This window comes from Myripristis murdjan, chromosome 20, assembly GCF_902150065.1.
Source record: "Myripristis murdjan chromosome 20, fMyrMur1.1, whole genome shotgun sequence".
Taxonomy (NCBI): Eukaryota; Metazoa; Chordata; class Actinopteri; order Holocentriformes; family Holocentridae; genus Myripristis; species Myripristis murdjan.
The window spans coordinates 10,091,710-10,115,366 of NC_043999.1; the positions used below are offsets into that span (position 1 = coordinate 10,091,710).

The window sequence follows — 23,657 nt, forward strand, 5'->3', positions numbered from 1 at the left end:
GCTTACATGCTGTGATACCATGAATGGGTATTAGAGAACATGTAAGCAAAGTACTTAGAAACTAATGATCTATTCAGGACGTCCGGCCTCAAACATAATGCCCGAGATTATGTCATGTTCAGAGGTAAACACTGAGTTCTGCGGCATTGCAGAGTCTGTCATCACCTGGGAGTGATTGTGTCAGAGTGAACTGTATGATATGGTGGCTCAGGTGAACAAAAAAAACAAGCCAGTGGTCGCAAGGTGCATTTGTAATGGATAACTAACCATCATCATGATCAAAGAGGTCGATGGGCACAGGATACACTTAATACATAAAGGTAATATTTCTGTTGTAGCTCCTTATGTAGATCAGAAGACATCCTAGATTCTTGAAAATGCTTGGTAAAAATCACCTCGGGTTGCATCATGAGTTTTGTATCCTTTCATTACCCAGCATCATTGCATTTGAAAAAAAAAAAAAAAAAAAAAAAAAAAAAAGTTTGAGCTAGTTGGAGTTCGGACAATGGAGTCGGAGCAGTGACATAGAAAGGACAGAGGCTGTGCCATCTGGGAGATTTTTAGGTTACCCCAGAATAATCCTGTCCATCCACTCTGATGTGATTGTATACAACGATGCAGCATCTGTCATTCACTGCAACATGTACTGACTTGGAGAGCTACCCACTGTCGAAAGTGGCACTGGGGAGGACTGTCAGAGAGCCGCCGCTGGACAACCCAGACAGCTGCTCTCTTATCACCATTGTCAGGAAAAGTCTGCATGGCCACTGGAAAACACTCGGCGGAAAGTATCAACTTTCCCAGCCGAGGCACCAGTTCTCCCTTAAACAAACTTATCTGGGATGTTCCAGGAAAAGGGAAAATCTGGTTTCTGACTTGAGACGGCCGAGTAACGTAAAGTTTGATCTGATGTGGCTGCGGCACCATGGGAAAGTCCTGGAATGTTGCAGTGGCGGTCCTAGCAGACTTCATACCGTCTTCGTAAGAGCCCCTCATGACTGGTGGAGAATGGTACATCATGACGAGGAATGCAACCAACCCCCTTACCCCCGCCTCGTGTAAATATGGCCCCCTCATACTATACAGTGTGTGCTCAGGCTGGACTTAGCACCTTCCTCAAGCCTGACAAAACAGCAAGCGGGCAAAACAGGATTTCACCTAAGCAAAGCGAGGAAAGCCAGCTTCTGCTGTTTTTTTTTTTTTTTCCCCCTGTGTTTTCTAAATGCCAGACAGTATTAGCAAAGGCTCTCAGCTGCTTTTGAAATGAGTTTCATTTAAGCTAAGAGGGGTTCATACACAGGAACCACAGGGGTAGGTGCCACAGTGAAAAGCAGCAAAAGCCGCTCTATTCAACCAGGAAGAAAAATACATTTTCCCCCCTCAGCCACTTATGATCCTATCAGCTAAAGAGCACTCCCATAGGACGTGAGGAAGCCTGGGCTAGTCAAGCAGAACCACTCGGTTTAGACCAAAAAAAAAAAAAAAAAAAAAAAAAACCTCTCTTTCAGTGGTGTTGACATTTGGAAAGCCATTATACTGTATACTGGGGTATCAGAGTGGACTCTGTCTGCCCAATGGGGGGTGTCAGAGTGAACAGTAATATACCATTTGGTGCCTCAGGTGTACAAAAAAAACCAAGCAGTGGTCTCAGCGGGGGAAAAGAAGCCCGGGACAAGGGGCGTCGGTAATGGATAACTAACCATTACAATGATTAAAGGGTCGATGGGCACAGGGTGATAAGAGCGCGGTGACCGGCCGAGCAGAAGGACAACGTGTTTACAGGGGGAATTCCTCACATTCCTCAGCTGCAGCCATGCCACTCCAATCTGCACCTCCGCCCACTGATGGTCACCCTCTGTGCCAGTGGGGACCCTTAGGGTAAAAGGGCCCCAATAAGCTCCTTTACAGTAAAATGGACACTGTAACTGTGTTATGTAAGGTGATTTTGAGATTGCTTTTTTTTTTTTTTTGCCATGTTTCAGTGAGATTATTGAGCAGTATCTAATGGTGCTAATAAACAGAGGGCGAAGAGCACAAATGCATGTCTGGAATACCAAAATCCCCCCCAGAGGGCCTATTTTCAGAACACCACTCTAATTTTGAAAGTAAAATGGAGCTTTTTGTTGAATTGGTCGACACAAAGGGCGGCTTTGTGGTCTAATATTTAACCTGCTTATGTCAAACTACAGGATGAGCCCCCTGTACCTCCCTTGTGGACCAGTAATTCCCAGTGGATGTCTCAGGGTTTAACGGGGGTTTTACATAGCTTCCACACAAGCCTGTAAACCTGTGAGGTGAGACAGAGCAACCAGTGGAGTTGCGCCGCTGTGATTATTTTGTTATCAAGTCATAAATCTTCTCTAAGTATGAGGATTCATTTGAACTGCTCATCATTTCAAACAGATTTGTTTTTGCCAAGGAAATACATCCTGATTTGAAAACAATTTCAATCTGTTTTGTTAGTAAATGAGAGAGAACAATGATTCCAGGATATCCTAAATGCGCCTGAGTACAAAGGGCGCAAAAACCTCTGGTAACCTTTATACAAGGAAGTCATAAGGCTGGGCTTAACCAGAGTCTTTATCCCCCGACAAACAATTTTCCCCTCTTATTCTCAAGCAAGTCCTTTCAGAACTTGACAGCGACTAGTTATAGCACGGGTGTTTTCTTCCTCCAGTGTCTGAAGAGTAATTGTGGAGTTAACATCTGAAGGCCCCTTTAACCCAGAAGGGATCTGCTGCCTCGTCACACGAAAAGTTTAAAATCAGCCCTGGAAAAAGGGATCAAATGTGTGTCTTTTCTTTTTTTTTTATGGTGTGAAATAATAATCTCCACGTGTGAAAAAACGAAACACGCAGAGAGATGAGGAGTCTTCTGTTTGCAGTAGACGCACATGGATGGCTCGTGTTTTAGGATCAATCAGCACTTTTTTATGCAGCGCAGATGACTGAATCTAATAGGATTATGAGGAGGCCTGCTGGGTGTCGAAGAGGTGCTGGGCAGCCCGGGCCAGCCTCTGGGGTCATGTGATGGAGGGGAACAATACTAGCAGGTGTTGACCCGCTGATTACAGGGTCTGAGGCCGGACTCGCTCATGAGGATTACTCAGAGCCTCTAATGGATGGTAGGTTTTGACCCCTGCTAACAAGGAAGCAAATCACCATCCTCACACCCTGCAAAGTGCCACTCTCTCAAGTTGGGGAAAAAAAATCTCGGTGGAGGTGAACCGGTGCTCTCTCGTTTCCTTGGCAACTTCCTGTAGCTGATATTTATTATATCAGTGCTGAATTTCTCGTAACACCACGCTGGCGACAGCACAGAGAATCTCTCATTTGTCATTTCTGACTTCTAGTGTTACTTTTTCTAGCGGGGTTTATTCAGCCCTTGCTTTGATTGAGAAATATGCCAGGAGGATATTTACTATAGAAAGAATGAATGGAAGAATTTGGTTTATTTTTGCATCTTGTCTTGCGACCCATTCCTTACGGGATTATACGGCACCAAAAACACAATTAATCTGCAAGTTATTACAATTGCTTCCAGTAACTGATAGCTGCCAGGTCAACACAGTCTGTGCCCGTGTCTGTGCCCTCTGTTTTATTCCCCATATCACAGGCTTTTGAACCTGCAATCAGTTAAACGTTCACGCCCTGTCTACCGGCTAGACTCATCTGATGGAGGCTGCAGATTAAAGGGGATACCATATGCTGGGGACTGAGGAGTCCACGCTGGGGAAGCGCTTAGCATCAAGCTCCTGTGTCACTGTCGCCAGCTAATCGTTGTTGGGTACTGAAGTGATGGAGACCACTCCCCTATCTTGGCTTGAATGCTTGCTCATCTCTCCTTTTTCACCCTGGCCGCCTTCCTCCTCTCTAAATACAACTATTTTCAGCTCCAAACACACAGACACACACATACACACACTCACCCTCTGCCTCCGTAATTACTTGCCAAACCCAGCATTGGATTTTGTGACTTATACTACCCTTGCACTCAGTAGAAATGAAACCCCTCAGCAAGTTGTTTGGGTCCACGCTGTGATAGCCTGAGTGCTGTTCAGAGAGATAGCCAGCCAGCCAGCTGTCCTGTCTGTTCGCTAGAAGTGAACTCTTGAGATTTGGGCTCATAAAGCCATTGTTTTTCTCCTCCTGCCCCGTCCATGCCGCATATGGCTCATTTCATGGCTGCTGGATCGTCTGATTGATAGGCCGAAGAGCGACAAGGCTGATGTTTGTTATGTGCGGCATTTGGCCAGAGGGAGCGAGTCCCCCCGGCGAGGTCATTTGAGGTAAATGGGAAAATATAAGTTGGGATGAGAGCGCTGAGAGGAGCATTCGTCAGCTCAGCACCCTGCGACAGACGGCGCTCTGTGCCAAGAAGCTCTTCAAGCACATAACGCGGGAGAAAAATTGTATTCTTGGAAAGGTGATTTACTCAGGAACTCCTGCAGGCCACCGTGCAGCTGGCATGCAAATAAGAATGATGATACGTCTCAGAAATCGTCTCTTCGGCGTTTCATGGGAGCTGACACTTGATTGTAATCACTGCATTCACCACCTCTGGGAGAACTTTGACTCTTCATGTATGACGCTGCTGGCGCTTGTCATCCCCAATTAAAGAGCACTTTATACAGTTTTGCTCTCATTCTCTCTCACGCTCGCGCTTTCCAGTCTGCGAGATTCCTGGCCCCAGGGGGGATGAAGAGCTGTCTAGTAATCTGAGACAGCATTAATATTGAATTAGACGGGGCGAGGCGTCAGCCCTGCAAATTAATTTCCATACACAGGGCTGCTGACGATAATGGAGAAAGCAGAGTAGGGAAAACAAACTCAAGCGTTGAAAAAGGACAGTGAGAATCCACCTGATGTGTGTGTGTGTGTGTGTGTGTGTGTGTGTGTGTGTTCATGTGGTCATTCTGGTGAAGGTGGTGGATGTCTGTGGCTGCCACATCACCATGGAGACAGTGGTGTTATTGAAGGGGTGTAGGGAGGTTGCTGATGCCGGAGTGAATACAGCTTTGGCATCAGAGAGGACTGACATGACAACAACACGAGCTGAGGCTTCAAGCGAGGGGCGCGGAAACACTCCCTCCATAAACCCTCCTTCACCGTCTCCCCCTGCTTCCTCCAGTGGTTTGCAGATACTTGAGTCACAGCTCACATGGCTCTAGCCCAGGTCCATTTGCCCATATGATCCGTGTTCAATCCCAGATTATTTAACGTGTCCTGGGGCCGATGCTGCTGTGAATGGACGGGCAGCGCGAGCCAAATCCGACCGCTGCCGTGGCTGCCGGGATGACTAGCCCTCCTCCCTGAAGCGGAGAGTCTCCTTCTGTCGAGAAGAGATGACTTGGCGTTTTGGGTTTGTCAGAAGCTGCAAATAAATTGGACACAGTGGTCGTCGCGCACGCCGCCGGTGCCAGTAAAAACACTGCAGTTTGCTGCGGTACCCTGGATGTCAAACATGCTGTATAGACGGCAAGGATTTATGCTCGCTCTCCCCTCTCAACTTGGTGTAATAATGAGAGTTTACGCATCTGGTGCTATTGGAATCATTCCACATTTTTCCTGTTTTGACTCCGTGCACACACACACATATACGCGCGCACTCATAGGCATTCAACACAGATACTCGGGGGCCTGTTGTCTGTGGCGCTGCAGTCATCTCCTCGAGAAACTGTCGCCACAGCAACTCTTAAAATAATGTCAGTGAGGTTCAGCTCAATCCTCTGACTTCCCATGGGCACTCACTCCATTCTTCACTCGTCCACTAATAATAGATCCTGCGGCTCATCCTGCCTTATTGTCCCAAGCACGCCACCACGCAGAAGAGAAAAGCAAGAAGAAAGATGGAGAGAGAGAGAGAGAGAGAGAGAGAGAGACACCTGCAGGTTCCCTCCCAGACTCTCTCTCTGGCAGCCAGCTCTCCCTGGGGCCGAGCGTTTGACATTTAACTACGATGGCCATAAACGGGCCAGTGGAATGCCATTGACATTCATTTTTGTCTGGCACAGTTTAGCGCTGGCTGCATTCTGTCTTTCTGCCACCCTTGCCCGACCACAATTTCAGCTCAGCGCCGGACTCTTTCTGGATCCTGCGCCGCAACGAGGAGGCCCTGAAAATCGCCGGCCAAAGAGAAAGTGTGAAGAAACTGACAACGCCTTAAAGGAATACTCCTTTCTCATTTCTTTTACAAGTTACCCAGAGTGAGACAAGATGTTCAATACCGTTTTCATCTCTGTACGTCCAGTGGTTCAGTTCAATGGATAACATTTAGTTTAGCCTAAAGAAGTGAAGTCTATATTGGGGTTTTCCTTTAAGCTTTTTTAATGAAAAAAAGTGTGTTGCCTACCATGGGTAACGTAGGCACCTCGTGGGCCACTGAGTAACAAGATGTATCATACTTCAAGTTTCATCAGAATCAGACCAGATGGCCGTGTAGCAGCGAAAGCCTTTCAAAAGCCTTCGAAAGCTCATCTATCGCTTTCATAATGTGGCCACTGCAAAGCCTTTTGAAATGTAGCGTGATTAAGGGATCTGCAAATGAACTTCACTCGGCTCGGCTTAATTGTAGCGCCCCCATTAGACCAATTAGTGTAATGTGCTCAATCACCAGACCAGTGCTAAAATGTTTCATCCAATTACGGCTCATCAAAAGAGACGGCGGAGGAGTCTGATAGCATGTTTGAGTTTAAAAATTTGACCTTTAATTATAGCATTGCCATTAGGCCAATCAGTGTAAGTTGTACTTGTAGTTAGGGCCTTTCAGAGTTTGACATTTTGACCTTTAATTATATCGCCTCCACAAGGCCAATCAGTGTTATGTTTTTACACATCAGAGCACAGTGCAGAGATGCAGCCACCCCACCCACTCAGCCACTATTGTGTGGGGAGACAATAATTACTGGGGTGGGAGATTATACATCAAGCCAGCGAACTTTTTCTGATGAAACACAGTAATTATTTTGTTCAAACTGCCTGAGCTCTAACATGTGTTAAATAAGAGCAACACATCATGGATCAGTCTTAGTCCTGCGTGCGCTATCACTTCATCAAAAGACGGCACGAGGCTCACCGCACACATCACCTACAAGCTTCTGCTGAGCTCCATCTCCAGCCTACCGTCGAACCACTTCATCCATATTGTTAAACTCTGCTGACTCTGTGCATGTGTGTGTGAGCGTGTGTGTGTGTTTGTGTGTGTGACATATCTCATCCTTACCAGCAGCCACACTGAGCCTGGCTTGTTCCTCAGCTGTTTACCTATTCATTAATTCAGCCATGAGTGATGGCACAGGCGAACCACAGCTCTCCGTCCTCTGGTAATTAAACGTCTGCTGGTGGACATTTTTCTCCTGGAAAGCATTTGAAAATCTGACGTGCACGCACATACACACACACACACGGTCAGAGATGCGTCCCAGGCGACCGGGCTAGCGTTGGTAATTAGCGTGCTGAGTGGTGGCGCTGATTGCTTCATTATTTCTGCGATAGGCGTCTGCGAGAGACATTTGATGGATGCTGCGCATTTGACACTAATCCAAGCTAAAGCTCCTTATAATGGCATCGTGCTTGTCAAAGCATGGGGTTGGCTCACACCTATAGGAGCAGTGTTATTAGTGAGTGCAGGTTTCAGAGTCAAGTGCTTGAGACGAGTTTACATGATCCATCTTGATCCTGTTGCTTCAGGCTTTCTCAGCGCAGTACCTTTGCTCAATGCAGTACACCATTGAGTAACACTTCACAATAACCATCATTAAAAACAGTAAACTTCAGTTATCAGTTTACAGCTAACAATCGATGAAATGATAATTAATATTTTATTTTTTACAAAGTTTACTGTTTATTAACAGTTAACTATTGCACATTATACAATTATATACACTACATTAATGATTTGCTAATGAATACATTTGCTTAGTGTACTATACCATTGAGTAACACTTCACAATAACCATCATTAAAAATAGTAAAGTGATGGTTAATTAAACTTCAGTTATCAGTTTACAACTAACAATTGATGAAATGACAATTAATATTTTATTTTTTACAAAGTTTACTATTTATTAACAATTAACTGTTGCACATTATACAATTATATACACTACATTAAGGATTTGCTAATGAATACATTTGCTTAGTGCACTATACCATTGAGTAACACTTTACAATAACCATCATTAAAAATAGTAAAGTTGATAGTTAATTAAACTTCAGTTATCAGTTGTTTTACAACTAACAATCGATGAAATGATAATTAATATTTTATTTTTTACAAAGTTAACTATTTATTAACAATTAACCTTTGCACATTATACAATTATATACACTACATTAAGGATTTGCTAATGAATACCCAATGAATAAACCTCTAAGAAATCATTCGTAAAACATCCTCATTACATATTAGACAACAACACAGTTAATTATTTGTAGACCATCTATAAACATTATTTGGATGCTATTATAAAGTTGCCAGAGACATCAATAATACTTGGTAAATAGTTAATAAATACTGTGTAGTGCATCTTTAAACATTATTTTGATGGCCTTTATAAAGTTGAATATTTTTAATTAAGCTGTAGAAGCTTTCAACTTCGAACAGTCTGCGTTCCCTTGAGCCCAAGAATCAATGCTGGCAACTGTATTCATTAATTAATTATTGTTAGCAGTAGTTGCAACTTTATAATAGCAATCAAAATAATGTTTATAGATGCTTTACAAACCATTAAGTGTTAAAATATCTAATAAAATATCTGGTCCATCAGTCTATGTAATGTTTGTGGATGTTTGACAAAAGGTTTACAAATCATTAACAAATACTTAATGTCATGTTAAAAAAAAAAAAAAAAAAATACAATGTGTGCAACAATAAACTGTCAATAAAGTGCAATAAATAAACATTATTAATCATCATTTCATTCTTTGTAAACAGTAAAATAACTATTTACTGTTTATTAACCATGATTATTATAAAGTGTTACCTACCATTGCGTGAATTCAACATTCATATGTTACCATTAACATTAAAGCCATGAATCGTATTAGCTTTGTGTGATCTGGACAGGAATATTGGAGATGTGAGAGGGAGGTTTTAAAGGCGTGGATCGGCAGCGCTCAGATCCTCCGCAGATCCACTGGCAGACTTCAAAAAGATTTGGAATAATTGGCTTGTTTGCTTGCCGTGGTTAAGCCTGATGGCGTGAGCAGGACAGCAATTATCAGCTGTATGGCCCAGTTTCACAGACATGGATTACGCTCACATGCTGCAACAAGATTTGAGCGGATATTTGTCACCGAGAATTGCAGTCAACAGCTGGGCTTGATCCGCGTCTTCAGAAAGCGGCATTGTCCCCAAGGTGGTTGATGCTTCTGCAGGACTGTCGTCGTTTCAAAGAGAAAGGAAACATCATAGACAGCTAAGGAGGGGTGCTGCGCTTAAAATAAATCCTTAAACACCCATCACGCTCAGCTGACAGCGAGTGGCCGGCTCGATAAAATCTCCAGCTTTTCAAAGTGACGAGTAAATATTTCAGAAAAGTGAAATTGTTGTTGAAAGTGAATTATTACTTGTGCTCGTTTGTTGCTATTTCGGAGTCAGAATCAGAAACACTTATAGTATTGATCCCTGAGGGGGAATGGGATCAGTGGCAGTTGCTCAAATTCTCAAGAGGAAAATAAAAATGTAACCATAAGTCAAATCAGAAAAAAAAAAACAGAAAATGAAAATAAGATAGATAAAAATATGGCCATTAGAAATTTGTAAAAAATCTGTGCATCCTACAGTACTATTACAACAATACAATAAAGTATACCCATATATTTATACCATATGTACATTGAGGTATTGCAGTATTGAACTGGTGTAAAGCTCTACAGTGAAACAGTTAAAGAAACAGTTAAACAGTGTAAACAGTCTGCTAACTATTTCTTCACAAGTAGCGCTTGTCTGCGTAGGACGTCGTCCCGTTCCCTGAGCAGACTCTGTCACTTCATAACACTTCCTAGTTTGTGGTTTTGTGATGTCTGTATCGCCCCGGGGTGCTGCCTGGCCTGCGATATTGTTCCTAATAATGTGTCACGCGCGGGCCCGTCCGCCTCCTCCTCCTCCTCCTCCGCTGCACCCGGACTCCCACTGGACCGGCCTCAGTGGGATCTCCCTTTAAAATGTCAGCGCTGTCAGGTCCCCACGCCGTCATATTTCTTGTCATCGGCAGGTAAACATCGGTCTCAGATCCGCAGGGGAATGGCAGCTCAGCTCCATTACGGCTGTGGCTGCCAGCGCTGCCTTTTCATCAAGTTTTACACTTACGGTTCCCCAACAGAAACCACTACTTTAATCATTGCTCTCCTGTAGCGGCTGCAAGGGAAAGGTCACCCCTGTCCAGGCAGGGAGTCGGGGATAACGCTTCTGGCTCCATCACTCTGCCACTGAATTACCCCCAGAGTGCCAATCTCAAACACACACACACACACACAGTGCAACCACATGCAGTCCAGTCTCAGTGTGATTGGCTTATTAGGACTTCAGTCTATATGAAGACTTGAGCAACCGGACTGTTCACCCATGAGCGAATTCTCCAGTTTTCAGGCCAATTGTCCTTGTCATGTTGTTGTCGAGTGCATCTGCCTTCGTCTGTCAGTCTGAATCATGGAGTAGGCCTAATTATCCTAGCTCTGTGTGTGTGTTTGTGTGTGTGTGTGTGTGTGTGAGCATACAGCAAGCCAGACGCGCTCTCAGAACTAGCTTGGAGTTAATCCGTCTCACTAATAGTGGGGGATGGAGCAGAGGAGAAGGAGGAGTAGGGGGGAAGAGAACAATACAACGTTGCTCCCTCTGTCTCTTGACCCTCCCCAAACACACACACACACACACACACCTCTACCTCCCTCTCTCTCCACGGACACGTGGTCGCCCGCGGCGGGAAATTTCTGGACCTTGGACGCTCTCTACGGATGTCAGCTCCCTCGTTCACCCGTCCCGGCCGGCTCTCAGCGGTCCCCACTTCACCGCTCGAGGAAGCGAGGTACAATACTCGAACCCCCCCGCCCGTCTGCCGCCCCCCTCTCCCCTACACACACACACACACACACTCCAAAACATCCTTCCTCACTACCCTCCATTCCTGCCATTGTCACCAGATGAGAGGCTGCGTCAAGAGGTAAAATGATTGTTATTGTGAGTAGAGTGGGGAACTTCCTGGACTTTTCGTTCCTGGCTTACTTTGTTACTGATGTGTGTGTGTGTGTTTGTATCTATGGATATATGTGCAGGAAGCGTAGAAACACTGTGGCAAGTAGGTATTTCCTAGTAATGCAAATTCTTACAGAGGCTTGCTGTGTCTACCTCGTGGACATTCCTGTTCCCTCCAAAGGGCCTTACTTCCTGTTTGGGACCGGACATAGCACCGCAGTGTGTCACAGATCCACTCAGACCCAGAGGATAGAGAAGACAGCCAGATCATACCTCCACAGGAAGGAGTGATTTCAATAGCCTGTGATGTTTGTAATCCCATACATATTTGAGCACGGATTATGTATTTCGACTATTGTTTCAAAAGAGGGGGATTTCCTAAGTTATTTCCTTATATGGTTGCGTTTGTTTCCTTTGGTTCCTTCGTTGGAAATCCCAGCCACACCTGCCACAGCTATGGCGAAAGAGACTCAGCAAATGCCATTGTATTAGTGCATAAAATCTGCGGAGGAAGTGCACACCTCATTAGTAATGGTGATCACTTGAGCCCCATCAGACGTCAAACGGCTCATGCAAAACAGCAAACTCCCCAGAGTTTGTTTTCGCCCTAATCCCCTCAGCATATTGAAATCGGTACACTGACCCACCCTGTTACATCTGTTATGTTCATTTGAAGGGATTAAGCTTGTTTGTGGTGCAATGCGCTCTAAGCTGGTGGCAACCATCAGCCCTTTATTCTGAATTAAAGGAGACCTAAAAGCGGCGGACGGGGCTCGTGCCCGGCGGCTCCAGCAGCCTTTAGTTTGTCGTATTACACCGCTCCATTATTAATCGCTTACACAGAAACCCTCGAGGCAACTAAAATTGCTTTCATGTTAATGCATGATACTTTGTTATAGGACATGAATCATTTAGACAAGCAGCTGGAGATCATGTCCCTCTTCCGCACTGTATTCACTTTCCACTTCAGGCTTATTTGCAGAGGCGGAAGTAACTAATTATATTTACTCATGTTACTGTAATTGAGTAGCTCTTTTGAGTAGCTTTTTTGAGAAAAAGCAGAACCATGTAGACTCAGTCGTCATACTATATTCTCGTTCGTCACATTTGTCTACGGGGTCCTCACTTCAGTTTTACGTAATGCACCTTTAAAAGAATGTAGTTTGAAGTGTGTTCTCTCCTCCCTTTGCAAGTGCACGGAAAAGCTTACAGCTAACACAGTTACTGTTTTGAAAAAGAAACTTAGTAACTTTTACTCTGAGTGCATTTTCAGCGAGCTGCTTTTTACTTTTACTGAAGAAGATTTTTACAGCAGTACTTCTACTGTGGTAAAATATCAGCAAAGTAACAGTATATCTACTTTTCTACTTTTTCCACTACTGCTTATTTGGATATTAAGGCCTGAGGGGCACTGCAAAAACTCAAAATCTTACCAAGATTATTTGTCTTATTTCAAGTAAAAATGTCTTATTTCTAGTCAAAATATCTCATTACACTTAAAATAAGACATGAAACAATGAAACAAGCAAATTTTCACTTGTGACACAAGTGAACAAGTGAAAATTTGCTTGTTTCATTGGCAAAATTTGTTCCATGTTTCAAGCTAATTTTCACTTGTTTCAAGTAGATTTTCACTTGAAACAAGTGAAAATCGTCTAAAAACAAGTTATTTCTGAGGTGATCATGTCTTATTTTAAGTGTAATGAGATATTTTGACTAGAAATAAGACATTTTTACTTGAAATAAGACAAATAATCTTGGTAAGATTTTGAGTTTTTGCAGTGGATGCGGCAGATGAAGGCCTCGACAATCGGTCGCTCTCAGTTTAATGAAGCCGTCGTCGTGCTGCGGTGCACTAACGCCGCGTCTGCTCTCACCGAGGCGCCACAGGTTTTTGACTCGGTGTTATCAAAGCTTTCAGCCGCGTGCCGCTCCTCATGACAGGATGTAGCTGGCCTTCTCTGACAATCTACCTGCTCGGCATAACGGGGTAAGGTGCACAGGGGAGGCCTTGATGTGTTAACTGTGATGCCCGCTGGGATGCTGGAGGATAGATGGCGTCTGACAGCACCCTTGGCATTTCGGTGCTGCTGCTGTGTCATGCTGTTTCGCTGTGGTGTTGGCTTGGCTGTTTGTCTCAATTTAACATCTCTAGAGGAGTGTCTGGTTTTATTGAATATCTGAGGCTAAAAATACCTTGTGTCTCGCCAATCAGGGCAGAGGATAGGTTGGCGTAATTGGATGGGATGTCCTTTGGAGGTTGCTAACCAATTTGCGAAGTCTTAAGAATGTAGAAGAGGAATCTTAAACAGGAAACAGAGACAATGTATGCCGTTTTTTTCCACAGACGCTTGAAAAAAATCTGTATTAAAAACAGGCAACTTTGCATCTAAGTGGCCCCAAGTGGCAGAGTGATATAATTATGTGAGTTTTTGAAAGATTTCATCATGCAGGAATCTTTTTGTAGCAGGTTCAAGCATCCCTGGTGAGTCCAGCTTCCTTTGACACAGTGCTTGTTTGCTTGTTGAAGAGGCTTTGTGTTACACTGTGATACTTGCTCTGTGCTGAAAACAGTGACCTTACCTGGCACCTGAAATTAAATTGAGCAAGTAGGGCAAATCTGCAGGGATTCAATCAGAGAAGATGGGACACCGCTCTCTGTTGCAGCCCCAGTTTGTGATTTTTAAGATGGTGCGTGTGTTCACATAAAAGATCCTGCTCAAAATCAACAAAATTAGTCATTCCGCTTATGAAAAAAGACAGAAAAGTAGCTTGACTCATTTTGAGCATTTTAAATGCCAGTGCTCCTCCAGTTGAGTCATTCTAGCCCTGCCGGTGGCCACCGTCTGAGTCAGCCAGTTTGCCCTGAGGGACAGCGTGGCCACCAGCAGGTCAGCCGTCACCTACACAGACAGACAGCGAGGAGTGACAGGTGTGAGGCCTGCTGCAGATGACTTTCAGACTGACGACACCCACATCACCGTCTTTACTGGAAACTTGACAGTGCGCCAAACTCCAGACGCGCAACAACCCCGCACACACTCTCAGACACACGTACGCACACACAGACACATGCTCCGTCAAACTCATACACACCAGCACTAGCACTCATAATGAAAGCTGATACTTGCTGTTTAACTGTAGTTTTGGAGTCTTTAAATAATTTCTCACAATTTTGTTTAATTTCCCAACTTCCCATGCCCGCTTCAGAACTCTGGCGGCTGAAATCACACTGCTCCGCTCAAGAGACTCAGAGCACCAAGACCAAAACTCACTAAAGATGAGAGCGAGGGGAAAGAGGAAGATGGTAAAAGAGCAGCAATTGGGATCAAAGCGTGACATGGTTAAAAAAGTGGAGAGCAAAGAGAGACGGGAGATCAAGGAGGGGTAAACATGGACGCCCGCGGCCCAGTGCCTTTATACAACATCAAGCCCTGTTTCAGAGCCACTGTTGGAGATCACAGCACCGAGCTGTAACAGCCTCTCCTACTGACATCTCCCACAACAGGGAATCAGACAGTCATGCTCTTGCACTTATGTGTAGTTAGTCTATCATCACCAGCCTGCCAAGGATCTGTGCCTAGAGAATACACAGCAATGAATGTTAACACCTAACGCACAGTGAACGAGCTGACACTCAGCAAACCAATTTCCACAGCCTCCAGTGCTCCAAACTGCTCAATTTCAGTGCAAGTCAAACGATACACACACACACACACACACAAAAAAAAAAAATAAAAAAAATAAAAAAAAAAAACAGGGCTGCAGTAAAGGCCACATTAGTCAAGCCCAAGTTACCTCTCAGACCAGATCCAGTCGAGCTCAAGTCCGGCTAAAACTACATCAAACTATGCAAGAGAGTTTTTTTTTTTTTTTTTTTTTTTTTTTTTCAAATGTAAAAGTAATGTTTAAGGACTTTTTTAAGGATCAATAGTTATAGTTAGCTATAGTTTTTAATCAACTGAAGTTTGAGGACCATTAAGGACCATATTAAACCCTCAACATTCACCAACTGATTGAGGATTTTGACCAATCAGTTGAAATTTGAGGATTATTACATGCTATTGATAAGCACAATCCCTTGTTTGAATTGCGGGGCGGTAAATAAACACAGGTGGACCAAGTGGAGAAAAACATGTCTATATAAATATCAAAATTGGGGGCGTGGCTTGGGTCAGTATCAAGTACATAGGTATAAGATGAGAAAAGAAATCAGAATAGAGATCCTGGGCTGAACTATTTCACCCCCTGGCACCATCAGGCCTCGCCAAATCTTTGAATGATGAGGTCAAATAGTTCATCAAAGGCTTCCCAGCCCAGCGGGCCCCGTGTGAATTTAGATGTTGCTCAGCCATTACCTCCAGGATTATGTGAGCAGCTACATGCTTGCTCGTTATCTGCTACTAAGGTCTCATCGAGCGGCCGCAGTCCGATAATCAATGAGCCCATGCTGGAGAGGCTGAGTTGACATGTCTATCTGTCCGTCAGCCTGGCAGGTCTCACCCCACCACAAGACGTAACGATCCGGCTGGAAGGCAGAGGCTTCAGATGAAGCTTTGATTCCCCGAGTTTCTGAAATCTGAAAGAGAAAAGAGGCAAAGAAAAGTTTGCTTCTTTTTTTTTTTTTCAACTGCATTTTTTTTTTGTTTTGTTTTGTTTGATAAACCCAGTTAACTCAGGACTTGGTCTTATTAATTCTCTTGATCAAAAACCTTTTATAAGTTGAACATTTTTTATCATCCTCTGAATGGGGAGAAACAAAAGGACACGGGATAGAGATGGATCTGATCATTAAGAAGCACTTTAGTACAAACACACAACCTCATTTCACTTCATTAGTGCAGATACACACGAGGGAAGACACAAATATGTCGACTGAATAAGCGACACATTCTGCGACTGGGGAAACCAGACATCGCCGCGACACATTTATCATTTTATCCTGTTTAAAGTGGATTTCCATTTTTACATCGCTGTTTTTTTTTATTTAAAGTGTTGAATTCTTGATGCGCTTTTGCATTAACGCAGGCTTGATCAATGAAAGAGTCTCCTGTTGAATCAAAGTTTAATATCTCAGACTGTGTTTATGGTGTGAGAGAGCAAAAAGGCAGCACTAACTAACAATTTTTTACCAATCAAGACATTTTGAAGCAACCGCTCCATTTCGACCTTTGCAGAGGTAGCATGTATTTGCAGAGAGTGTTTGCATTTGTAGAAGATTAGGCCTCTCGTGTTTAAATATTCCACTTGTCACACCATTCAGGGTGCCTGGACTGCCTTGCCTTGTGCTGAGTCCATTCAGGAGGCATGGTGAATTTAAGTGTCATCCAAAGCCAGTTTACCTGTTTTGCGGTGGTGTTATTTTTTTATTGTGTTAGTGGTTGTGACAAGCGTATAGCGGGACGTGATTCGCTGTGGCTTCACATTAGTCTTCATCATAAACGAGGCACTCACAGCAGCAGCAGTCAGTCACACAGAGGGGGTCACGCAAGGACAGACTCGAGGAAGAGAGAGAAAAAGAGAGGGAGACAGAGATAGAGGGAGGATATTTACGACTGAGACGCTGGTGAAGATGAGCTGCATCCCAATTTCTGTATCTTTACTGCCTGGCTCAATAACTCTGCCAGGAGAGGAGGAATGAGCCTGCGCTAAGCGTCTGCAGGTCTCGCCGGTCTTGGTGGGCAGCAGCTTTGTTTTGACAGGATCTCATTTTGGATTGATTGCCATCACATTGCCTCGGCGGTCCACGCATCAGATCGATAAAACAACAGGTTTCAGCGCGTGAGGCTGTGTGTGTGTTTACTTCTGAGTGTGTGCGTGCGTGCACGTGCATATGACGGCGTGCGCTCGCGTCCGTGAGTGAATGTCAGCATCCCTGCGCCGTCAACAACAACAACAACCAATGCTTTTATCACCTTTGTGGAGGTCTCACAGCAAAAATCCACCCTTAGATATACAATTAGATATCATCAGTCTGTGTCCGAGCTGCTCGGTGATGAAGTGCTGTAGTTTACTTTTTTGTTGTTCTTTCACTTTCCCTCAACTTGACTCATTCTACCCCTATTAAAGTTAATGATTTCCTACTTTCCCTTGAATGACCCTACCATTATGTAAAAGAAAAACCTTGTGGCTGCATTGCATTGTGGTCTATTGAGGCTGTTGTCAGTGGAGATAATGGTGCACTGCAAAAACGCAAAATCTTACCAAGATTATTTGTCTTATTTCAAGTCAAAAATGTCTTATTACTAGTCAAAATATCTCATTACACTTAAAATAAGACATGATCACCGCAGAAATAACTTGTTTTTAGACAATTGTCTCTTGTTTCAAGTGAAAATTTGCTTGTTTCATTGGCAAAATTTGTTTCTTGTTTCTAGCTAATTTTCACTTATTTCAAGTGAATTTTCACTTTTTCCACTGGCAAATTTTGCCAATGAAACAAGCAAATTTTCACTTGTTTCAAGCAAATTTTCACTTGAAACAAGTGAAAATTGTCTAAAAACAATTTACTTCTGAGGTGATCATGTCTTATTTTAAGCGTAATGAGATATTTTGACTAGAAATAAGACATTTTTGACTTGAAATAAGACAAATAATCTTGGTAAGATTTTGCGTTTTTGCAGTGTGTCTTTGCCTTTCCTACAATGGATTTCTCCCAGTATGATTGTTGAACTCCGGTACAAAACAATGGATCTAAAAGGAAAATCTTTCTTGTGGATCATGAAGTTTTCCACTGATGTTTTCGATAGCCACAAAACTCAGTCAACGTTAGCTGCGCTGCAAATATTGAAACATAAATTCACATCCTCTGAATTTGGTCCATTAAATGCAGGGATAAGAGAAATGTGCCACCCAACAGGGAAATGGACTCCGAAATGCAAAATACATGAAATACAAGCTGGTTCTAATGGTATGTTTTAGGGCGGATGCTTCCTGTTGGCTGTCTGTCGTCCAGTCATGGCTGTCTTCCACTCTAATCAAATGCATCCTGCCTCTTATTTCCAGTGACAGCATCAGTCAGTCAGTCATCCCGAGTGCTTGCTATTCTCGATCCCATCTGCGGGCTCCTCTTCCCACTCTCAGCCAGGAAAAAATGCACCAGTGATGTAACCTGTCTCTCACAGGTTCTCCCCAGGGGCTCCGTTACCTGTCTCACCCCTGCGTCCCCGGCCCGGCCTGAGGTGTGCGTTACACACAGTGCTAAAAGGCCCCCCTACTGATTGGACCCCCTGCTGCATCTGTGACACACTCTGTCCCATTTCTTTTTCTGACTGTCCGGTGTGGTACACTGGAGCGAGGTGAGCACTTAGAGGGTACATACAGCTTTTCTTTTTGTATATCTCCTTTTTTTTACAGACATCCACACACACACACACACTGATGCTTTGACCACAATGCCCCTCACAAACGGTCTTACTCAGTGTGTGTTGAGTAATGACGAGGCAGGTGATGCTGTTCCACATTGCAGGTGCCCTGTTTGTACCGAGTGGGCGCTCTCCATTCATTCATCCTGTTAGAACGAGGTGTGCTCATCGTCAACCTGTAACGAGCGTGAGTGTGTCTGGGAGGGGCATCGTGCAGGAGTGAGGGTCCGTGTGTGTGTGTGTGTGAGCGTGGAGGGTGTAAAAAAAAAAAAAAACCTGCTCGAGCGATCCCACCCACGTCCAAGATCCTCGTGACGCACGACTCACACATTCACACACACACACACACACACACAGAGGCCAAAAAAAGCCCACTCCTGCGCTACGCTCCACAGCACTCCTACATAAATGACTATTGACAGGTGTATAATCTTTAATGCTACACTGTCCTGCTTTTTCAGCGCTGGCATATACAATATGTTGACCTGGGGCCTGGAACCGAGGGGGTGGAAACACAGATGTGAACTGACAGCTACTGCTTGCTGAGCATGTGAAATATAACCATATGAGCATGATGTCTGGCATATTAGACATACGGGCATGAAGCTGGCGACATTTGTCTAGTTGGGATTAACCGCTTCGTAGCTGGAGAGAGATTTGTAGGCGCTCTTTGTGTGTGGCAGTGCTTTTCCCAGGCGTTGATTAGTACAAGAGGAATAATCCGGAATAATCTACTTCACACTGAACGGCCTCATATACCCCTATGTTCAGATCTTTAATGTTTTGTTTAGAGCATTAAAGAACATGTTTCACCTTCAGATTGTATCGGGGTTGCTATTTCATGCATCTGTTCACACACAACGTTGTGTTTACGTCCCCGCGGTTACGTAACCCAGCGAGGTTGCCCAGTCACCGGCTGGGACATGGTTGATGTGCCCCCCCCCCCCCCCCCCCCCCACCACGGTCACAGTGAACGGCATGCTGGGACCCTAATGTTCTTTTAATGGCTGGCGTGTCGCTGTGCCACGGGGAGGGCCTGGAGCGGAGTGACTGCGCTGATTGATGACCCGCGCAGCCCGCGCCAGCATTCATGACACAGCACCCGCAACTCATCCTGCCAGGGTTCAGCCATCCGGGGGCCACGGCTGACAGCGCTCACTCATATAGCGCAGCACAGTGACTCAGCAATATGGCTGACTTCAGCTGAACAGTTGGCTCCATGCAGAGATGGGGGATTAGAGAGCTACTTGGAAAGCTGGTCCTGCTTTCTAGCTCACCCTGCTGGCATTCGATTTAGGCCTGTTGTATTGAATCAATACTCGTGATCATTCAATTGTTTTGTGTAGCCTGGCCGGACAATTAACTTATCAAAGCGCCAGAGGTCAACCGCAGTCTCCTCTGTGCTTGAATCACTGGCCTAATAGTCGTCTGCCCCTCATACTGACGAAATATGGTTTCATAACAGAATTGTTCATCGTAAGCAGCTTGCCTATTGCACAATAAACTCTGGTCTTATGTGGCCAGTGCCAAATATTTGTTCACTAAGACGGCGTTAACAACCCCCTTAGGTAAACGCTTGCTTACTCCTGAGTCATGAACACATTTTCAGCCAGGCTGGGCCCTCAAAAACAACAGCTCAGGAAACACATGGACAGAGTGAGCTACAGTGCGAGCCTCAGCCTTATCGGGGACTGTTTGCTGATTGCCATCAAAGGGGCGAAACATAAAAGGAAAAACAGACGCCCTCGCTGTTGTGGGCATTTCCCCCGAGTCTGAAATGTGGCGGGGAGAGGCTTCACACACAACTTGAAATGAAGCTAAACACCCTGAGATCACATCAACCGCAGTCCTACCACTTTGATGTAAGGCATTACCCACTGATGTAACCAGCTTTTTATACGCTGCTGCTTTTGCCGCATATGGATCCATTGTGCGCACATGTTAGCCGAATGATGCAAGGGGAGCAGGTTTCACTTTCAGGAATGGGAGTTTGATGACACAGCCTCAGATGACAAACGTGTTTTTGTCAATCTTTTACTCCTCACTTGATTTTACGGCATGCATCTGTCCAATTACTCTTAAGCTGCTACTTTCATGCTTTGACCGCTCTCTAGTCTATACTTCCCTCCTCACACAGAAGCTGACAGGAAACTCCCACCAGGCAGAAGCAGATCTAAACCAAAGTGTGAGAAAACTGCCTGAAATTGGAGTGAGAGCGGTATCAGCTTGTGATTAGAGGTTCAGCTATCACAACACCATAGTTCATGTCACCCGGTGACTCCCACCGCTCCTTCCTCCTCTTGCATTATGGAAAAGCTCTCAGTGTGCAGCCTGTGTGGGCAAGGAGCCAGCCCGCGGCCACGGCCCCTGTACATAACAGTAGAATAGAGGGAAGTCCAAAATTAAAAGCATTGTTATTCCTGCGGCTGGTGGCCACAGAGAGCCGGAGTGACAGCCTTATTTCATTGTGCCGTCTCGGGTGACCTTGGCTTTGGCCTCCAGTCCGCGCCCCCTCCAGACACACTATTCAGAGTTGCAGACTGAGACATTCGGGGAGCAGGGCCTGTCAACAGGACTGCAAACACAAAGGCTGTATAGTGAACCCCAGAGACAAGCAGATTGTTACTGGATTTCTCACTCTCGCTGTGGTGAGTGAGCATTTTTGTTATTCCATTTACCGTTTTTTTTTTTTTTTGTTTTTTCCCCCATTCTGTTTGAGCTCCAAAATGTCCTTGTGAATGAATTTGAATATAATGTACTATTAGGGTTGCCATGGAGATGGCCGCCGTCTGTGTGCATGTCAGTTGCCATGCAGCGTTTTTTTTTTTTTTTTTTTTTTTTTTTTACTCTCCAGTAAAAGCCTTGGATGCTATATGCAAAGTGCTAAGCTGACACTGTCAAAAATCAGCAGAGGAACAGTGTCTGTTTTTGTTTTGCATGTTTACCTGCAGGGGAAAGCCATCAAAAGGATATACTGTGGATGTTTCTATTACCGGCCAAAGCAGACTATAATTCTCACCGTTTTTGTCAGCAGCTGCCTTTGTGCTTCAGATCCTGTTTTTAAGGCTGTGTCACCGCCTGCCATCCCGTGTTATCTGTTACCTGCATGTGTTTGTGCAGAGCTGAACTATGATTCAGCTCGCTAGCGGGAGGCCCGGGCAGGCCGTCCTGAAGAGAGGCTGCATTCCGCGTTCACGCCAAGAACCACGCGCTGTCCGCTCCAGGATAACAGGTGTAAATGAAAAAACACCACATCCCCTTCCCCCGGCCCCCCCCCCTCCTCACCCCATCCTCACCCCCTGTGCCCCATGAATTAAAGAGCGTGTCTATCAGCCTGGGCTGGTACTGTGGCAGTGCTGATGAGGTGTAATCACTGTGGAGAGGCTCAGCTGCTCTCTTTGCACCCCGCCATTGAGCTCATTAGGCCAGAAACGTGACGCTAAAGCACATTAAGGGCTGTTATGGTGCAGAGTTGTTATAAGCGCAGTAACAGAGTGGCATTACGTTGCAGTGTTTCGGCGTTACCAGCCGGATGAGGCGCAGGGTTTGTCAGGGTGCAAACACTGTCATGTCTACGGTTCTGGAGCCGGCTAACGCTCCTTATCCTCTGCTGCTGTTTTCCTTGCCTGCAGCCTCGTTTCTCCCTCAGCTTCCAGCGATGTGTTGAGCTTAACTATTATAGTCAAATCAGTGAGCTAAGAGCAGAGAGCGAGCGAGACATTTGTGTTTTCATTTTCTCACTTCTGAGGAGAACGACAAAAACAAAATTGTGTGCATATGTCATCTAGAGGTGTCTTCATAGGCAATGTTGTTGCTTATATTTATTCTCTCATTTTTCTCTTTTTATAATCTGACAGAGCCAGGAGGAGGAAAGGAGAGTATCATAGCTATTGCCATCACTAGCCAGCCTGTGATGCATTGATTTTTTTTTCTAGTTTTTCATGCTTTTGATTTTGCCTTGTTTTACATAAACACATCAAACACTGAGATAATTTCCTTCCATGTTTTCATGTTGTGGTCATTAGTCATTCAAATGCAGATAAACGTGGTATCTTGAGCTTACATTCTGTGTTCCTTTATAGCTGAGCTGCTCGAGGAGAAGCGCTGTTACTTTGCTGAAATTTTGCTTTTGTAGGAGTAAAATTATTGATGGAAAAAAATATCAGGAAAAGTGAACGTTTAAAATGTACTCAGAGTTGTTTTTCTCTGCTGAAGGGATGCACTTGGTTTATTGGTTTATCAAACAACCAAAATAGGCAGAACTCATTTTCAGGTTGTGGTCAGCAACTAGTGGGACGTGCTTTGGTTGTTTGATAAACTGATCAAGTGAAGCTCCTCACCACAGCACACAGTGACCCGACTGCTGTGCCTGCAGAACCCGCACATCACCAGTGACAAACTCTGTGTATCCAAGAACCCTTAACTCAGACAAAATTAGTGAACATCAGGTGGACTTTTCTGATAGATTACTCATAGAAAATGAGAACTTTGCATGTTTTCCTTTTGTATAAAGCAGCAAAAAAATAAATAAAAAAAAGTTTCAGCATGATATGTTTGAATTGATATCCCATGTCCTGCAATGTGACTGTTGCACATGAGCACATCATGATGTCAGTGTGGAAATGATATATCATGCTATCATATCATGACATATTAATGGCCATTTCCGATACAGTGCTGATAAAGAGCCTGAACAATCTGCACTCTGTCATGGATGCAGTTTATAATATAGTGAAGTTAATGAGACTAAATGTTAACTTAAAAAAAAACAAAGGAGGTGATGAGGATGAAGAGCGATGCAGCCAGGGAATGTTTTAAATTTCGGGCGGTCATTTCATACCGTCGCCATCCTAGGAAACTGCCGGTGTTCAGCTTAACCAGGGAGGAGGGGCCAACTTTGCACGTTGTGTTTACAACCCACAACCGGCAAAATCCTCCTCATTCTGCCTTTAACTTCATGAAAAACATGAAATATTGTGTAAGCGCGCAGTGTGGATTTCTAGCTCCACATTTGTGTGAAGAGGCTGTTTAAGACAGTGGTAACAATATAATCAGGGTGACTGAGTTGCCGTGCTCACCTCCCATCACTCCTCAGAGACG

At 44.5% G+C, this 23,657-nt stretch overlaps 1 protein-coding gene across 5 annotated transcripts in view; it reads left to right on the plus strand.

The window, feature by feature from the left end:
- The window catches only part of tmem108 (transmembrane protein 108), a 43,689-nt gene that overhangs the window by 1,983 nt on the left and 18,049 nt on the right, over positions 1–23,657 (plus strand). Inside the window, exon 1 of one of the 5 annotated variants that reach the window (XM_030079294.1) lies at positions 18,467–18,491. The exons of 2 other annotated variants lie outside the window; for them this stretch is intronic. Coding sequence is in view for 1 of the 3 variants with exons in the window: in XM_030079291.1 (XP_029935151.1) it covers positions 19,648–19,678 (31 nt within the window). In the remaining 2 variants the exon portion in view is untranslated. Of the gene's footprint in view, positions 1–18,466; positions 18,492–19,576; positions 19,679–21,125; positions 21,206–23,657 lie in introns of those variants that run through there. 2 more of the 5 variants (XM_030079291.1, XM_030079295.1) reach the window with 2 other exon arrangements.